The sequence below is a fragment of the Episyrphus balteatus genome, chromosome 2 (genome assembly GCF_945859705.1).
Source record: "Episyrphus balteatus chromosome 2, idEpiBalt1.1, whole genome shotgun sequence".
Classification (NCBI taxonomy): Eukaryota; Metazoa; Arthropoda; class Insecta; order Diptera; family Syrphidae; genus Episyrphus; species Episyrphus balteatus.
The window spans coordinates 91807671-91822504 of record NC_079135.1 but is presented as its reverse complement, the minus strand read 5'-3'; the positions used below and the strand labels follow the sequence as shown (position 1 = coordinate 91822504).

At 28.4% G+C, this 14834-nt stretch overlaps 1 protein-coding gene across 1 annotated transcript in view; it reads left to right on the top strand.

Annotated features, from left to right (window-relative positions):
- Positions 1 to 554: 554 nt before the first annotated feature.
- Positions 555 to 14834, top strand: part of LOC129912676 (segmentation protein Runt) — a 53762-nt gene continuing 39482 nt past the window's right edge. The window contains exons 1-3 of the mRNA XM_055991032.1: positions 555 to 724; positions 1099 to 1516; positions 6763 to 6979. Of these exons, the coding sequence (XP_055847007.1) occupies positions 1253 to 1516; positions 6763 to 6979 (481 nt within the window). The 5' untranslated portion in view covers positions 555 to 724; positions 1099 to 1252. The remainder of the gene's footprint in view (positions 725 to 1098; positions 1517 to 6762; positions 6980 to 14834) is intronic.

Here is a 14834-nt window from a genome sequence, read left to right as displayed (position 1 = left end):
AAAATATTCAACTTTCTACAACGTTGAGTTCAGAAAAAATCCTTTATTAGTACCTATTCACCTTTAGGTTATTACCATTCAAAAAAGATATAAAAGATTTTTGTATATCTTATTGTTTTTCTTAATTGAAATTTATGCCACTCTGTATCACACATCTAATTTTGTCTCTCAAAGTGTTCGAATACCTTTACACACCACTGTGTTTTTTTTTTTGTATTATTTTTGACTTCAGCGATTTTATTTCACTCGGTATTGTTACTGATTTGTTTGGTTGTATGGCATGTGTGGCCCACCACTGTATGGTCTGCGGCCCGAGAACACAAAAGCCACCGATGCTTAAACTTTGTGTGTGCTTAAAAATTTCAGGATATCCCCACGTGGTAGGGAGCTCGAGTACTGACACACACACACAAACAGAGTGCCACCGGCAAAAATCATCATTTAATATTTTTTTTTTTTTTTGTTTTTGTATTTTTATTCGAATTATTATTTTTCCATTTAATATTATACAAATTGGGCTAAAAGAAAAAAAGCAAAAAACAAAAAAAAAAATATATACGAATTAATAAATGAAACCCAACTCACATATATTTGACCAGAGGAATAAAATTAAACAAAAAAAAAAAAGAATTGAACGGAATCACAGAAAAAACCAACCAACCAACCAACCAGCCGGCCTGTCACATATGGAAAGGACGTCCTGGAAAAAAGGACATTATTAACGGTGGAAATTATTATTCAACGCGTTTATGAGATATATTGAGAAGTTTACCAAAACTCTTTTAATTTTTATCGGTTTATTCGAAAGTTGAAATTAAAAGCGACCGGACACGGTTCTATAATAGTTGTGTGGGAAAAAATTTTATTTTAGTGGATTTTTATTCATTCAAAATATTTCTGTTTGAAAATATAATTGCTCCATTTATTTTGTGTACAAGGATATTCTCTTAAAGGAAATTTACTTGTTCTCAATTAAGTTTGTCCTTTTTTTTTGTGTTATTTGATTTGAATATGAATATCAACAGGTTTTTTTCCACCACGAGTTGCAAAGATGATATTTTTGAATCAATTTGAATTTAAATTTTAAAAATTTAACAGGAAGTTTGAAAGAAAATAAGAAATGTGTTGACATCTGTGATAGCTTGAAGTGATAAAATTACGAATTAATAAAAATTTCAAGAAATTTTATAATAAAAAATTAAAAAAAAAAATCATTCATAAGGAATAAGGATAAAAAAAATAATAAAGTGATATGCATATTTCAAGTGAAGTTAGTTCAACAACATCACAAACGCAACAAGATGGTAGTCGCCCAAGTCGAAGTAGTGCTAACAACAACAACAATAACAATAGCAATAGTATAAGTTCCAGAAATAATAACAACAATAGTGCATCAAGTAAAAAACCTGTCGACAATAGTCCATATTTGACACCAGAGAATCTTATTGAACGAACTGTTGATGGACTTTTGGCTGAACATCCTGGAGAATTAGTTAAAACTGGATCGCCTCATGTTGTGAGTATTTTTATTTTTCACTAATTATTTTATGAAACAAGATTAATTTCACTTTATAGTGGAGTAACTAAAGCTAAAAATTGGCAATATTAGGGAACCCGGCCGAACAGCTCTGATTTTGACGATTTTTTTTTCAAACGTAGGTAATTAAAAATACTTTAAAGTCTATAGATTAAAAATTGCCGGTGTTGCCGTTTTGATTTTTTAAATTTAATTGAAGATTTTTGTGAACAAAAACAAATTTTTTTCAAAAATTTTTCTTAAATTTCATAAATTAACTGATGCCAAAAGATTGTCTAGGAAATTCAAGGAAAAAAAATATATGGGAGTGAGGGACAATCTTCCATAGTTCAAGCAATAGATGCAATTTTCTTATTAATTGACACAACGGCAACACCTACAATATTCAAATATACATTTTTTAAAAGCTAGAAGCTTAGTAATATATGTAAAATTAAAATTAAGTTAATTGAACGGCTTTTGAAAGAATGGTAATTGAACTCAGATTTTTGAAACAAAAAAATTATTGAAAAAATTTTAACATGTCGTTTTTTAAACTTGGTCGTAATATAAAATGCATTTATTTTCAAATTTTTTTGGACGCATTTATTATGATTTTAAATTATAAAAGGAAATGTCAATGTGTATTACGGTTTATGAAAAAAATTAAAAAGTATTTTATTTTCGAAGAACTTTTTTTAATAAAAGTTTTGAAAAAAAATGTAACTTATTTTTTTTTTTTAAAGTTCAACATCTAAACATAAAATTATTTTTTATTCATTTAATAACCCTTACTGTTGAAAGTTAAATAGCAAAAATTTAAAGTTCCTATTTACCACAGTCTCTGAGAAAATTAATTATTTCAATGCAAAAATTCAGTTTTAATAAAAAAAAACCATTGAAATTGAAGTAATTTTTCATTTTTTTTCAAAAGTGTGATATATTTTACCTTTTTTGCTTCGAAATTCAACTGATAATATTAATGGCCAAAAATTTTTTTTAAATAAATTCATATTTTATTAGAAAAAGTTTGGAAAAAAGTAATTTTAAATTTTTCTAATAACATTTTTTTTTTTAATTCTGAGTTTGAGGACCATTTTTTCAAAAAGTCTTGATCAAATTTAGTGGATTTAAATTCAAGAGATAAGAATGAGCTTCTGGCTTTTTAAAAATGTATCTTAAAATATTGTAGGTGTTGCCGTTGTTTTCAAAATATTTTTTTTGTGATTGAGGTCAGAATGTTAGAAAATTGCATTTATCGCTTGAACGATGGAAGATTGTCCCTTACTGCCTTTTATATATTTTCCTTAAATTACCTAGAGAATCTTTTGCTATCATTTGTTTTATGAAATTTAAGCAAAAAAAAATGTTTTTGTTAAAAAAAAATTTAATTTTAATTTTAAAAAATAATACGGCAACACCGGCAATTTTTAATCTATAGACTTTAAAGTATTTTTAATTACCTACGTTTGAAAAAAAAACGTCAAAATCAGAGCTGTTCGGCCGGGTTCCCTAATAATTTGCTTTAGTTACTCTACTATTAAGTTTATGAGAAGTTGAGATGATGATTAAAGAATAATATTTTTTAAAGCTCTTTGGTGGAAATATTACTTCTAAAAAATCGCTTCCTGAGTTCATAGAAGTCTGTCAACTTCCTCTTAGTTACTGATTACCAAAACTATTTCTAGTTTTATTTTCTAGAGTAGAGGGTACAAAATTAAAGAAGGAGCTAAATGTTCCCCAGTGGTTCTGAATTTTTTGTTTAAGAGAGATATAAGTTAATTCATAGAAGAAATTAAGAAGCTTAATTGATTCTCTAATTCTATACAGATAGGAATTAGATTTATATTCTACCTATATTCCTTTTTTCCCTTCCCAAAGATAAAGGAAAAGTTGAGATCATTTATTTTTATGAATTATTTTTTAAGTTAAAATTAACTTTTGGTATATTTCAAAATGAAAATTAATAATAATCATTTCAAAATTTGCATTAAACAAAAAATATTTATTGCAACTGAAAAAGATTTGCATGAAAAAAAACATATTTATTTCATTAAAAAATTTTTTTTTAGAAATGAAAAAAATTTGCATCGAAAATAAAGACAAATATTTTTTATTAAAAAATATGTTAGCGCAAATAAATATATTTTTTTTTTAAATATTTGTCGAATTTCTTACAATTTTGGCTATTTGACTATACATTAACTATATCAAAATATTTAATATTTTTTTTTTGAAAAATCAATTTTTCGAAAATTGGTGGATTAATATTCTAAAGATTAAGTTTTTAAGTGATGATTATTATTTTCGTAAAATTTAATAGGTACCCAGCTACCATTGTAAGAATTTTTTTAAATACTTAAACACGAATCAATGGACTTTCAAATTTAATCATTTATTTTCAAAACATGATAAAAGTCCATTTCTTCAAAAAAAGTTTCTACATAAATATTTTATTTATTTAACAATAATACTTTAAATGCAAGTATTATCCTCATAGATATATCAAATTATCTATTGATTAAGACTTAAATTCTTAAGGATTAATAAAATCAACCTTTTGGGGGTTAATCAAAAAATATTCAAAATGGGCTTATCATGTTTTGAAAATAATCGATTCAATTGTTTTTCTTAAAATTCCTCTTTATATGGAATAATTCGTTGGTCGGTTTATATGGTGTTTAAGTACATATTTTTAAAAATATATTTTATATTTTTTAATTATAATAAAGTTATCTACATGTATTGATTTTTTCCCTAGTTTTTGACGTGATAACGTCCTATAAATCGATGAACCATGGCAGCCACCACGAAAAAGGGAAGCCATTTTAACGTTCCACTTGAAATTTTTAGCAGTGCGGCAAAAATTTCAATTCAAAATTAAAAAATAAACTATTAGAGATACGAAAATCTTCTATAGCTTATTTGAAAGGTAATGACCTAAAGTTAAATACATTTGAAGGATTTTAAAAAATCCATCTTTTAGTAGGGTAAATAGGGGTAAAACAAAATTAAAAAAAATTGGCTATTTTCTAAACGCGACAATGTAAAGATTTGAAAATGTAGTCTATGACTGTGCGCATACATGTGCAAAAAATTGGTATTTCAAAATGGTTTTTGACCGAATAACGAAAAACAAGTTTTTTTGCCCTAGTTTTTTTTTACCTTTTTTAACCGTTTTTTATTTTTATCATTTTTTCTTCAACAGAAATTTATATTGTAGATAGATAATAGACAGGACTATATCTGTGCAAAATTTCAATCAATTTTGTAGTCACAATTTTGAGATAACAGTAAAATAAAGTTTTATTATTCAACAGGTTCTATGTTTTGATCTGAAAGCAAATACAAATTTGATTTATCTTTATTGAGCATCCTGATGATGTTACCTTTCATTTGGTATATCACACAAAACTGTACATTCACTACAAGCTACACAATGTTAAATTAAAAAACTTGCGAAATACCTCAAAACACCTGTGGAGATCTGTTGATCATGAACAGCCACCAGTGTGGAAAGTACCTACCGTAAACCGTAATCTCAGTTTGGAATTTCGACATGGTTAGCTTTCAAAAATTCTAACTTTTTTTCTAGGCATCGCAGAAATAAGATTGAAACGTCATATTAAAGGTGAAATTATAAGCTTTTACATGATATCAAATTTTGTATAGGTTGTTTAAAAAAAATTGATTCAATAGCGTGAGAACATAAAATTATATGTTTTTTTGCTTTTTTTGATGAAAATTGATCGAGTTCAAAATTCTAGCTCTTTTTGTAGATGCCTAATAGACATGATCGATATATATATGAGCTGAAGCAATAAGCTTTCAGGTGGTATAAAATTTATTATAGGTTGTTATATCAAAAAAATGAATTTTTGGGTGATGGAAATGATTTTTTCACTTTTTTCATAAGAAATGATTGTTTTTAATAAATTATTTTAATACTTTTTGCACATTGTAAAAATTTAAAAATTGTTTGAAATAGATAAACGCTTCAATTGACTCATTTTAAAAGCATACAACCTGTTTTCTGATGACGTTATCACGTAAAATCAACGTCCTTAAACCGGCTTTACAGGCAACCTCTTTTTTTCAAAATATGTTTTGAATTTGCTTTTAGCATAAGAACAAGTAAGTGCGACTTAATCGTGAATTTTGCTAAAAAATATAATAAATTAATTTGCTCAAATTAAAAAAAAAAGCTATGTACAAATTTGATAAACGTAAATTGAAATAAAAGTTAACAACTCAAAATTCGTATGTATTTCAAACGAAAAAAAAAATCTAAAATTAATATGGGCTCTAAAGAAAGTTCGAAACGTTCGAAAATTCAAAACTAACTATAGGCTGAAATATTTCTATTTGTTAACTCTACGGTTATTTGGATCGGATGGATAGTTTCGAGTTACAGCAAAATAAAGAAAGTCGACCGCCACAGTGGCTGAAACTTTTTTTTGAAAAATGCTGTAACTTAGCCAATTTTGAGTGTTTAGATACGGAACAGGTTTTTAAATTTTCGTTAGAGTTCAAGGTTTATTGAAAAAATCCAGGGTGCACAGATGCCCTAAAATTTTAAAAACAATGTTCACAATAATGAAATGGTAGGTATGCTATTTTGTAGTAAATATTACTGAATTTTAGAAGCAAAAGATTCGAAATTAATAAAACCGTTTTCTCATGGATAGCATAGTAAGAAGAGCTTTAAAATAAAAATAAATAAAAATCGGTTAACCCAGTCTAAAATTTCTGAGATAACAAAGTGCTTTTTGAAAGTCCGTTAAAAATAGATAATATGGAAGAAATGGAAACATTTGCAGAAAAAAATAGGTTTCTTTAATAAGGCAGAGAGAAATCTCTTAAATTAAAGTTTGAAATCCTTGCGAAATTTCTTCTCTTATCTAGAAATTATGCGCTTGCAGGGCTGAATAAAAAGGTTATAGCCTTCGTTAGTTGGTTACAATATTTTACAATGACCGAGTCCAATATTGACGGTTTAAGAAATAAACGATGATGGTGTATGTCCGTTGTTCGTAAAATTTTTTTAAAACTTTCAGCCTTTTAAATTTAAGGACTACGACCTTGTGTTTAAAATTTTCAAAAATTGTGTATTTTATTGTTATGAATCACTTTTTGTGTATATTCACTTTACATGAGCTACAAAATATGTTTTTAAACATGAAATTTTATCTCTCAAGGACTTTTCACCTCTCAAAAAAATACATCTCATAATTTGTTTCTTTCAGGTATGTACAGTGCTACCAACCCATTGGCGTTCCAACAAAACCCTACCAATTGCCTTCAAAGTTCTAGCGCTAGGTGATGTTATGGATGGAACAATTGTAACAATACGTGCTGGTAATGATGAAAATTTCTGTGGTGAATTGCGTAATTGTACAGCAGTAATGAAAAATCAAGTAGCGAAATTTAATGATTTGCGATTTGTTGGAAGAAGTGGTCGAGGTAAGTAGTTTTTAAAGAGAAATTCAAATATATACAAAGTAAAAATTTCCCCCCATCTACCAAACAAAAAATTGTTTGCAATTGACGGTTTGGTGTTAACGAACCCTTAATTTAACCGTGGCTACTTTTTTTCTTCTTCTAAGTGGATATTTGACAACAAAAAAAAAAGTTAAAAAAAAAAAAATCATCAACCCCTGTGTATTAAAATAAAAGATCCAATTTATTTACACTCTATCTCCCCCCATTTCTTTGTGGACGCAAATGATTGCTCATTTTCTCCAACAGAATTCATGTCCTTTTTTCGTCCTTCTCAAAGTGTTTATTCGGGAAATTAGGATTTCTTCGTTTTTTTTTTTTTTCTAAATTTAATTCAATCAGATTTCACTTCTTCATTTTTTTTTTTGTATTTTTAAATTCTTTTCAATGTTTCCACACAAAAAACGGAACACAAAAAAAAATGTTTTAAATTGATTGTGAATAGTCGCAGGACGGATGTGACGTCTTTCTGTCAATTTATCACGGCTGAAGTACGAAATCAAATGGTGGATGACAATGCCAAAAGAAATTGGGGAGACCCGTCTGATTTTTTTTTTTTTGTGATTTTCTTCTCCCTCCAAAAAAACTTTAAGGGAAGATTTGTAAAAAGATTTTTCAAACCGAATCTGTTTTTTGCTCTACTTCTGACTTCATAACAGCCATATCCTCCGCGGTAAAACGGGATAATACTGAAAAGATTTAAATTGAGCCTTATTTAAACAATCGAAGTAACAAAAAAATAAAAAAAAAAATAAAGGGATGAAAAAAATTCAGCGTTAACGGAAATTTCCTCAACAACTAACGAAGTTATATCCTTTTTTGTTTCAACAAATTTACAAAAGGATTAGTTGGGTCGTTCTCGGGATACATATACTCAGAGTCTTGGGTCATGTCACCAGGCTTAAGTAGTCATTTTTAATGGAATCACTTGTTTTTAATGCTTTTTATATAGGTATACGAGGCGATTATGCCGATGATAATAATGGTGATTATGCTTGCAGACAATTCAGTGGGGATTTAGTTGGTTTATGATAAAAAAAAAATAAATCATTGACGATAAAGGACATATTTCTTCAAGGATAATATCGATACCCGAGTAAAAATAAAAATTGATTAAAAAAAAAAAAAATAAAAAAAAAAATCTTGACCGCCGCACAACATCTGCACCACCGGCGTTGGGCGACTTAAACATTTGTATAAGTAGGAGCATAGAATTTTTCATTCAAAATGGAATGGAGCGGACGTGGTGCAGTCGTGGTGCGGGCGGTTTAGAAATTTTTAAAATGGTGCGGACGTGGTGCAACGGTTGTGCGGTGGTTTAGAAATGTATGGCAATGGCGGAATTCCATTTACAACTTAATATCCAAGAGCTCTTAAAGATAAAGAGGAAGGGTGGGGACTGAAATAAAGGCTCAAAAATGCTAAATTTTCAAGAATTTTGAAGATGAAAAAATTATCTAACTTTAAATAGAAACCACTATTTTTTTAAACCTTCAATGAAATTTAAAAACAATCCAAAAGTAAGACCGCCACCAAGACAGCCAGATTGTTTATTTTTTCTCTTCTTCTTCTATTATTTTGAAATAAATTTACGGTTTAAAGTATTTTCTAATAAGTAATTGATGAAGTTAATTTCCAAGAACCCTCGATAATACCGGAAAAACCGTATCAAAGAAAATAAGATAACAACAGAAAAAATTATGTGTACATGTTTTCAAGAAAAAAAAAAAAAAAAAAAAACAACCCAAGAAAAAAAAAAATAAGCAAAGATGAAAAAAGCCAGCCCAGGATAAACATGGAACTTCCGTTTCCATAATTTATACAGGATGTTAGGAAGCTAACAACGAGAAAAGGAAAAAATACACGACTCCTGGGGAGTTTAGGGAACGGAACTTTGTGTTAAAAGAATAATGAAAGAACAAACAACAAGAACTTAGTATAATCGAAACTCCATTATAGTCTCAAGGATATAAGAAAAAATAGTGTGAGGGTGGTTTTCCTGGCTTTTGATTTCGTTGCTCTTTTATATGAAAAATAAAAAAATCCACATCTGCATTTCGATATCAATCCAGCCTCCAATCCCCACTGACTACTGCCTATGGAGTATCCGATTGCCAAGGGCGAAAAATCACGTCATTATCGCAATTTTGCTTCTGTCATTTTTTATTTTTTTGTTTAGAAAAAAAAAATCTTCTTTTCTTGGAAGAATTTTTAAGGATGGTCTCGTCGTCATTGAGGCTTGCTGGGCAGGTTTATCTTCAAAACCAATAACACACAAAAAAAAAACAGCGGAAAAAAATATTCTCGACACAGATAAATGACATTCCCAGATGGACGTGTTAGATTTTTGCAGAGCAGACAAAAAATAACAGAGAACAAAAGATACAAAATTGGATACAATTGGGGTGACAAAATCGTTTTCTTTTGAGATTTTTTGCGGACAAGAGAAAAATGATAGAAACAATTCAGAGGACATTGGATTTTTTTTTTTTTTTTGGGCGAAGGTGTTTTTGGTATATCACTGCAGCATTGCTGCAGGATATTCTTCTTTCTTCATAAAATGGAAGCCAGTCCCTGTTTGGATATTAGAACATGTCCTCGATTTGAAACAGCTGCTGACTATGTACTTTTTTTTTGAAAAAAAGTTCAATATTTGCTAATATTAAACTGCTGCGTTCAAGAAAAAAAAAAACATATTTTGAGTTCATATTTTGGGGTTCTGGTTTTTAATGCCTTGAATAAATTGCGGGACATTTTAATAAAGTTACTTGTTCAAATCTTTAAAGTTATTTTTTACTCAGAAAACGACATTTACCTCGTGAGGGGGAAAGGTAAAACATTTTTTTAAGTTTAGGAGTTAATTGTTACTACTCGATGGTTTTTTTTTTTCAATAAAAATACAAATTGTTCGTAAATTTTGTATAAATTAGAATCGCAGCTTTAATAGTGCTATTAGGCATGTTTAAGATTCGTTAAGCAAATTGACCTCGAGAAAACAAAACAAACATTTGTTTCCCTAATTCTGTTTGCACGCGTCAGTCTGTTTGTCTGCCTATATCTCCAGCTGCAGCCTATTCCATAAGCGATTTACTTCGAACCTCGTATAGTTAAGAGTGATTATCTTAGGAGAGAAATTGAAATATTTTGCTTAGGACCAAAATTAACGGTACACTTGCCTTATGACCAAATGGTTTTTAACGGTATATGTAACTGTCTTAACACCGTTTTTTTTTTTGTTTCCGAATTTCTCGTAAGTGAACAACTAAAATTTTTGTACAAGAACGTTTTAATTCCCATTATGTGAACATTAAGAAAAACTTTGAATACAAATAAATTTTTTGAATAAAAACAAAAATCAATTTAGGTATTGAAAAATTGATTGTTAAATGAATTTTTTGAAAATTGCTTTTTTTGTATCGACTGATAAATAGTTTTAATCGGTATACCACCTTATTTAAGGCGGTTTTAACTACAAATTAAAAAGAAATCTAAAAATTATGGCATACTTCGTTTGAAGGTCAAAACATATAAATAAACAAATGTTTTTGTAGGGGAACGGGTCGTTATTCTGTATTCCAAAATTCTGTATGACCAAAATTCTGTATCTGAAGAAAAAATTCTGTATGAACATAATTCTGTATTCCATTATTCTGCTTTTCTATTATTCTGTATTTCAAAATTCTGTAAATCCAAAATTCTGTTTTTCAAAATTCTGCAAATCCATTATTCTGCTTTTAAAAATTCTGTAATTCTAAATCTCTACATTAAAACATGTCCCTCAAGAAAGCAGAGCAAGTACCCCAAAATTATATCAAGTGCTCCCCTACTTTTGGAAAAACTTAATGTTCTGCTAACTCGATTTAAAGTTAGCAAAGCAATTACCAGAAAATGCCCTTAACTGTTAGTAAAAAATTCGGGTTTGGTTTAATATTTAGGTGCCAAACAAAAATTTTTCATTTTTCATGTTTTTTTTTGTAAGTTGTTCTTTCTTCGTTATTAAACATAAAACCATCGACACACAATTTATCCTTTCCTTTATTAGGTTTTAATAATTTAATATTTTCCATTTTTCTGATTTCATTTTATTCACTATTAACTCATAACACTTAACTTAAGCTGTCGAACGCAAACTACTTCAAGGTTCTGCATAGAAAATATCAAAAATCGGTACTCCAAAATTCTGTAAATGATAAAAGAAAAATTGTTTTGATAATGAAAAAAGTGCGCACTTTTTGCATTATCAAAACAATTTTTCTTTTATCATTTACAGAATTTTGGAGTACAGAATTTTGGAATACAGAATTTTGAAATCCAGAATTTTGTGTTTACAGAATTTTAGAATACAGAATTTTGAATTTACAGAATTTTAAAATACAGAATTTTGAATTTACAGAATTTTAAAATACAGAATTTTGGAATACAGAATTTTGGAATCCGAATTTTGGCCCATACAGAATTTCGACCCCAACCCTTTTTGTAGTTTTAAAAATACATTTGAAAAAATTGTTACACTGAGCTTTAAAATATTTGAACAATTTGTTCTACAAATTTTTTTTTCCGCAAGTGCAAAGAAAGATAAGAGTCATAACTCAACAATTTTGTAATGATTTTTAAGAGGCTATATTTAAGTTAAAATAGTAGATATTATAGAAATTAAAAACAATTTTTAAGCTATAGTGATCTAATTTCTAAAATAGTTATTGAGTCATTATCAGAAATCAAAGAATCTCAGAAATATCGTGCAACGAAATATATTTTTTTTTTTTTAGTTTTTAGCACCGACTTGGAAATTTTTTTTCGAGCTTTACCGAAATTTTCATATAACTTGCTAAGCTTACTCACTTATGAGCTTGGAAATTTATTTATTGGAATAAATTTCTCCAATTGAGTTAATTGTAAGATCAGCAAAGCTAACTTTTGAGCTGAATAGAAAACTATGTACGGAAAAAAGCAAGTATATTTAACGAATTATAAATATGTAAGTCATAAAGGAGAAATGTTCTTCAAAAATATACCTAAAATATATAAATATTTAATAAAAGCGTTAATACTTTAAGTTAAATATTTTCCTTTTTTTTTTTGGAAAGCCTATCTGATATCATAAATAAGTTAAAGAATGGCCGAGCTGAATTCAATAAAAAATGGTTGAAACTTGAACAGGCTTTTTGGGACCTATTGCAGATTTTACTGTCTCTTCGAAAAAACCACCCTTTCACCAAAATTTTTTTATAAAAACTCTTTATTCTTGCTTTCTATCCCAAAATCAATGTTTTTACCAAATTTCATAAGGGTGACCCATCATTTTTGTTTTCACTAAAAAAAACACCCTTTTAACCATGATATTTTTATAGACACTTTAAATTCTTGTTTCTTATATTAAAAGTAACATAATTGCTAAATTTCAACAGGGTACCACTAATATTACTCTAGTTATACACACTTATTCAAATAAATCCATATTTTCTTTACTTCTAAAAAAACACCCTTTCACATAATTTATAGACTTACATTATTCGTAATTTCCATTGGAAAGAGATCATATTTAATGAATTTCGTAAGGGTAACATTTATACCATTGATTTTATCGGACTTATCACGGATTTTTCCCTATTTCCCAAAAAAAAAAAAAAAAACACCCTGTAACCTGAAATATTTGTAAAGACTGTTCGGGTTCTTGGTTTCTGTTATAAATGAAAAATTTTTACCAAATTTCATTGGTGTAACAATTTTTTCCTAGTTTTTGTGGTATTAATTCTGAATTTCATCATTTCTTAAAAAAAAAACACCCTCTCACTCAAAATAATTTTGTACACTTTATAGATTCTTAATTCTTATACTAACCAAAAAATTTACACCAAGTTTTAAAAATTAATAACATTCAAGTCAGCTGTTATTATACCTTCCTCACACACAACTTAACCCATCAAAAAAACTTTGTGAATCATTTGTCCCTGCTTTATCTAAAACATTCATCCCGAATTTCATCAGTGAAGCATGTTTTTGCCATGGGTTTCGGCTATATTTTACCTGTTGAAGTAAAAAAACAAGCACCCTTGTTTTCAATCAGCTATAACTTCTCTTAGAGCAATCGTATTAACTTTATTTTTATGTCATTAGATTCAGCATCAAAAAAATACCTTGAAAACATGTGTTATATGGTGATATTCGACAAACAATTTTTTTTTAGTATATTTGTGACCTTCACCCCCTCCCTCTTGTCCGCGAAAAAACACCCTTCCACCCAACTTTTTTTTATAGACTTTTTTTGTACTTGGTTCTTATCCCAAAAGCAAACTTTTTGCCAAGTTTCATGAGTATAACATTTTTTTTTTTTCATTTCTTGATTTTATGTACCTACTATTTTATTTGACTTTTTTTGAAAAATGAAATAAAACCCATATTTTTATTTTTTTTTCATAATGATTTTGAATTGTGTCCAGCCAATTTTCTCACATTTTTTTTTGTTGTGAAAGACAACTTAGCATTTTCATGTAAATTGTAAAAATTGAAATTAATAGCTATCTATAAGCCCCAAAACTTGTGTTGGATTCTGATTTCAATACCTATTAAAAACACAAAAAGCTTTCAAATATTATCAATTTTTTATACATTTACAATTTCTAAAATAAGTCTTGATGTAACCAAAGATATCTCAAAGATTCTTTTTTTGGTTACGAATACCCTTCTTCGAGCATACCCATAAAAGAGTTTAGAGTATGTTTCAAAGCAACCTTAAACCTTTACCGCACAACCAATTTGTATGTACCACCATCACCATCTCTGTATTTTCATATACAAATCCGCATCACATGACACATTTATCACCTAATGCCATAGAGTTTCACCAAGTCGACCTTTATACACAAATGCCCAGGATTCAATAAATTCTTCTGCAATTTATTGTCCATTCTATACAATTCAAATTTATACCGAAACCATTCACCCTTCTGTATTGTTAGAGTCTTAAAAAATTCATAACTCTGTATTCTCTCTACAGAGTAACTTCATCCCGTTTGTAATACAGTCTATATGACATAGTACGAATATGAATGGTTATTGCCTCCCTTACATTTGCGGAAGACGAGGAAATTAGAATGCGACTTACGGTTGCATGAACTTTGACAATTCACCATTTTTTTCTTGGTACGAGAAAAAACGATAAAAAAAGAAGCTATTTTGTCTGAAATTGTGATTGGAATTTGTTTGGTAAAAGAAATCAGGTTTATTTACTATAAAATATTCATAAAGTGGAAATTCGAAAGAAAAAGAAAAGGATCAATTCGGGCAGAGGAAAAAACAAGTGCGAGTACTTCATCATTTTGTTTAAAATTTACTTGGAGAGAATTGAAAGAACATTGAAATTTATCTCAAATTTTGTAAAAAGTTGGACTTCCTTGAAAAAAAAAAAAAAAAAAAAATTGCGTTAAATAATAAACTCACTAAAGTTGATGGATATGTTAAAAGAAATTGCTCTATTAGGGTTCCAAGTCAGCTGTTTTCCGCTATTAACTAACGATATGAATGAACTGTTTTTATAAAAATCAACTTTATTAAGCGATATTACAATAAACATCAATTTAAACCCCCAAAAACCTTCACCAAACAATAATTCCCTTAAGGCCGCTTAATGAATTCAACTTCTAACAGTCTTTTTGCTGCTAAATGACGAGAAAAATCAATTTTTCTCATTTTCAAGTGCGATAATTGTTTGCACTACCAAAAATCTGTCTTCTCTTTGTTTAAGGAGTTTTTTTTTTCCTTCTTACTTCCCATATACAAAATATGTTCTTCTTCCTCTCTCCTTCCCTTCATTCACATC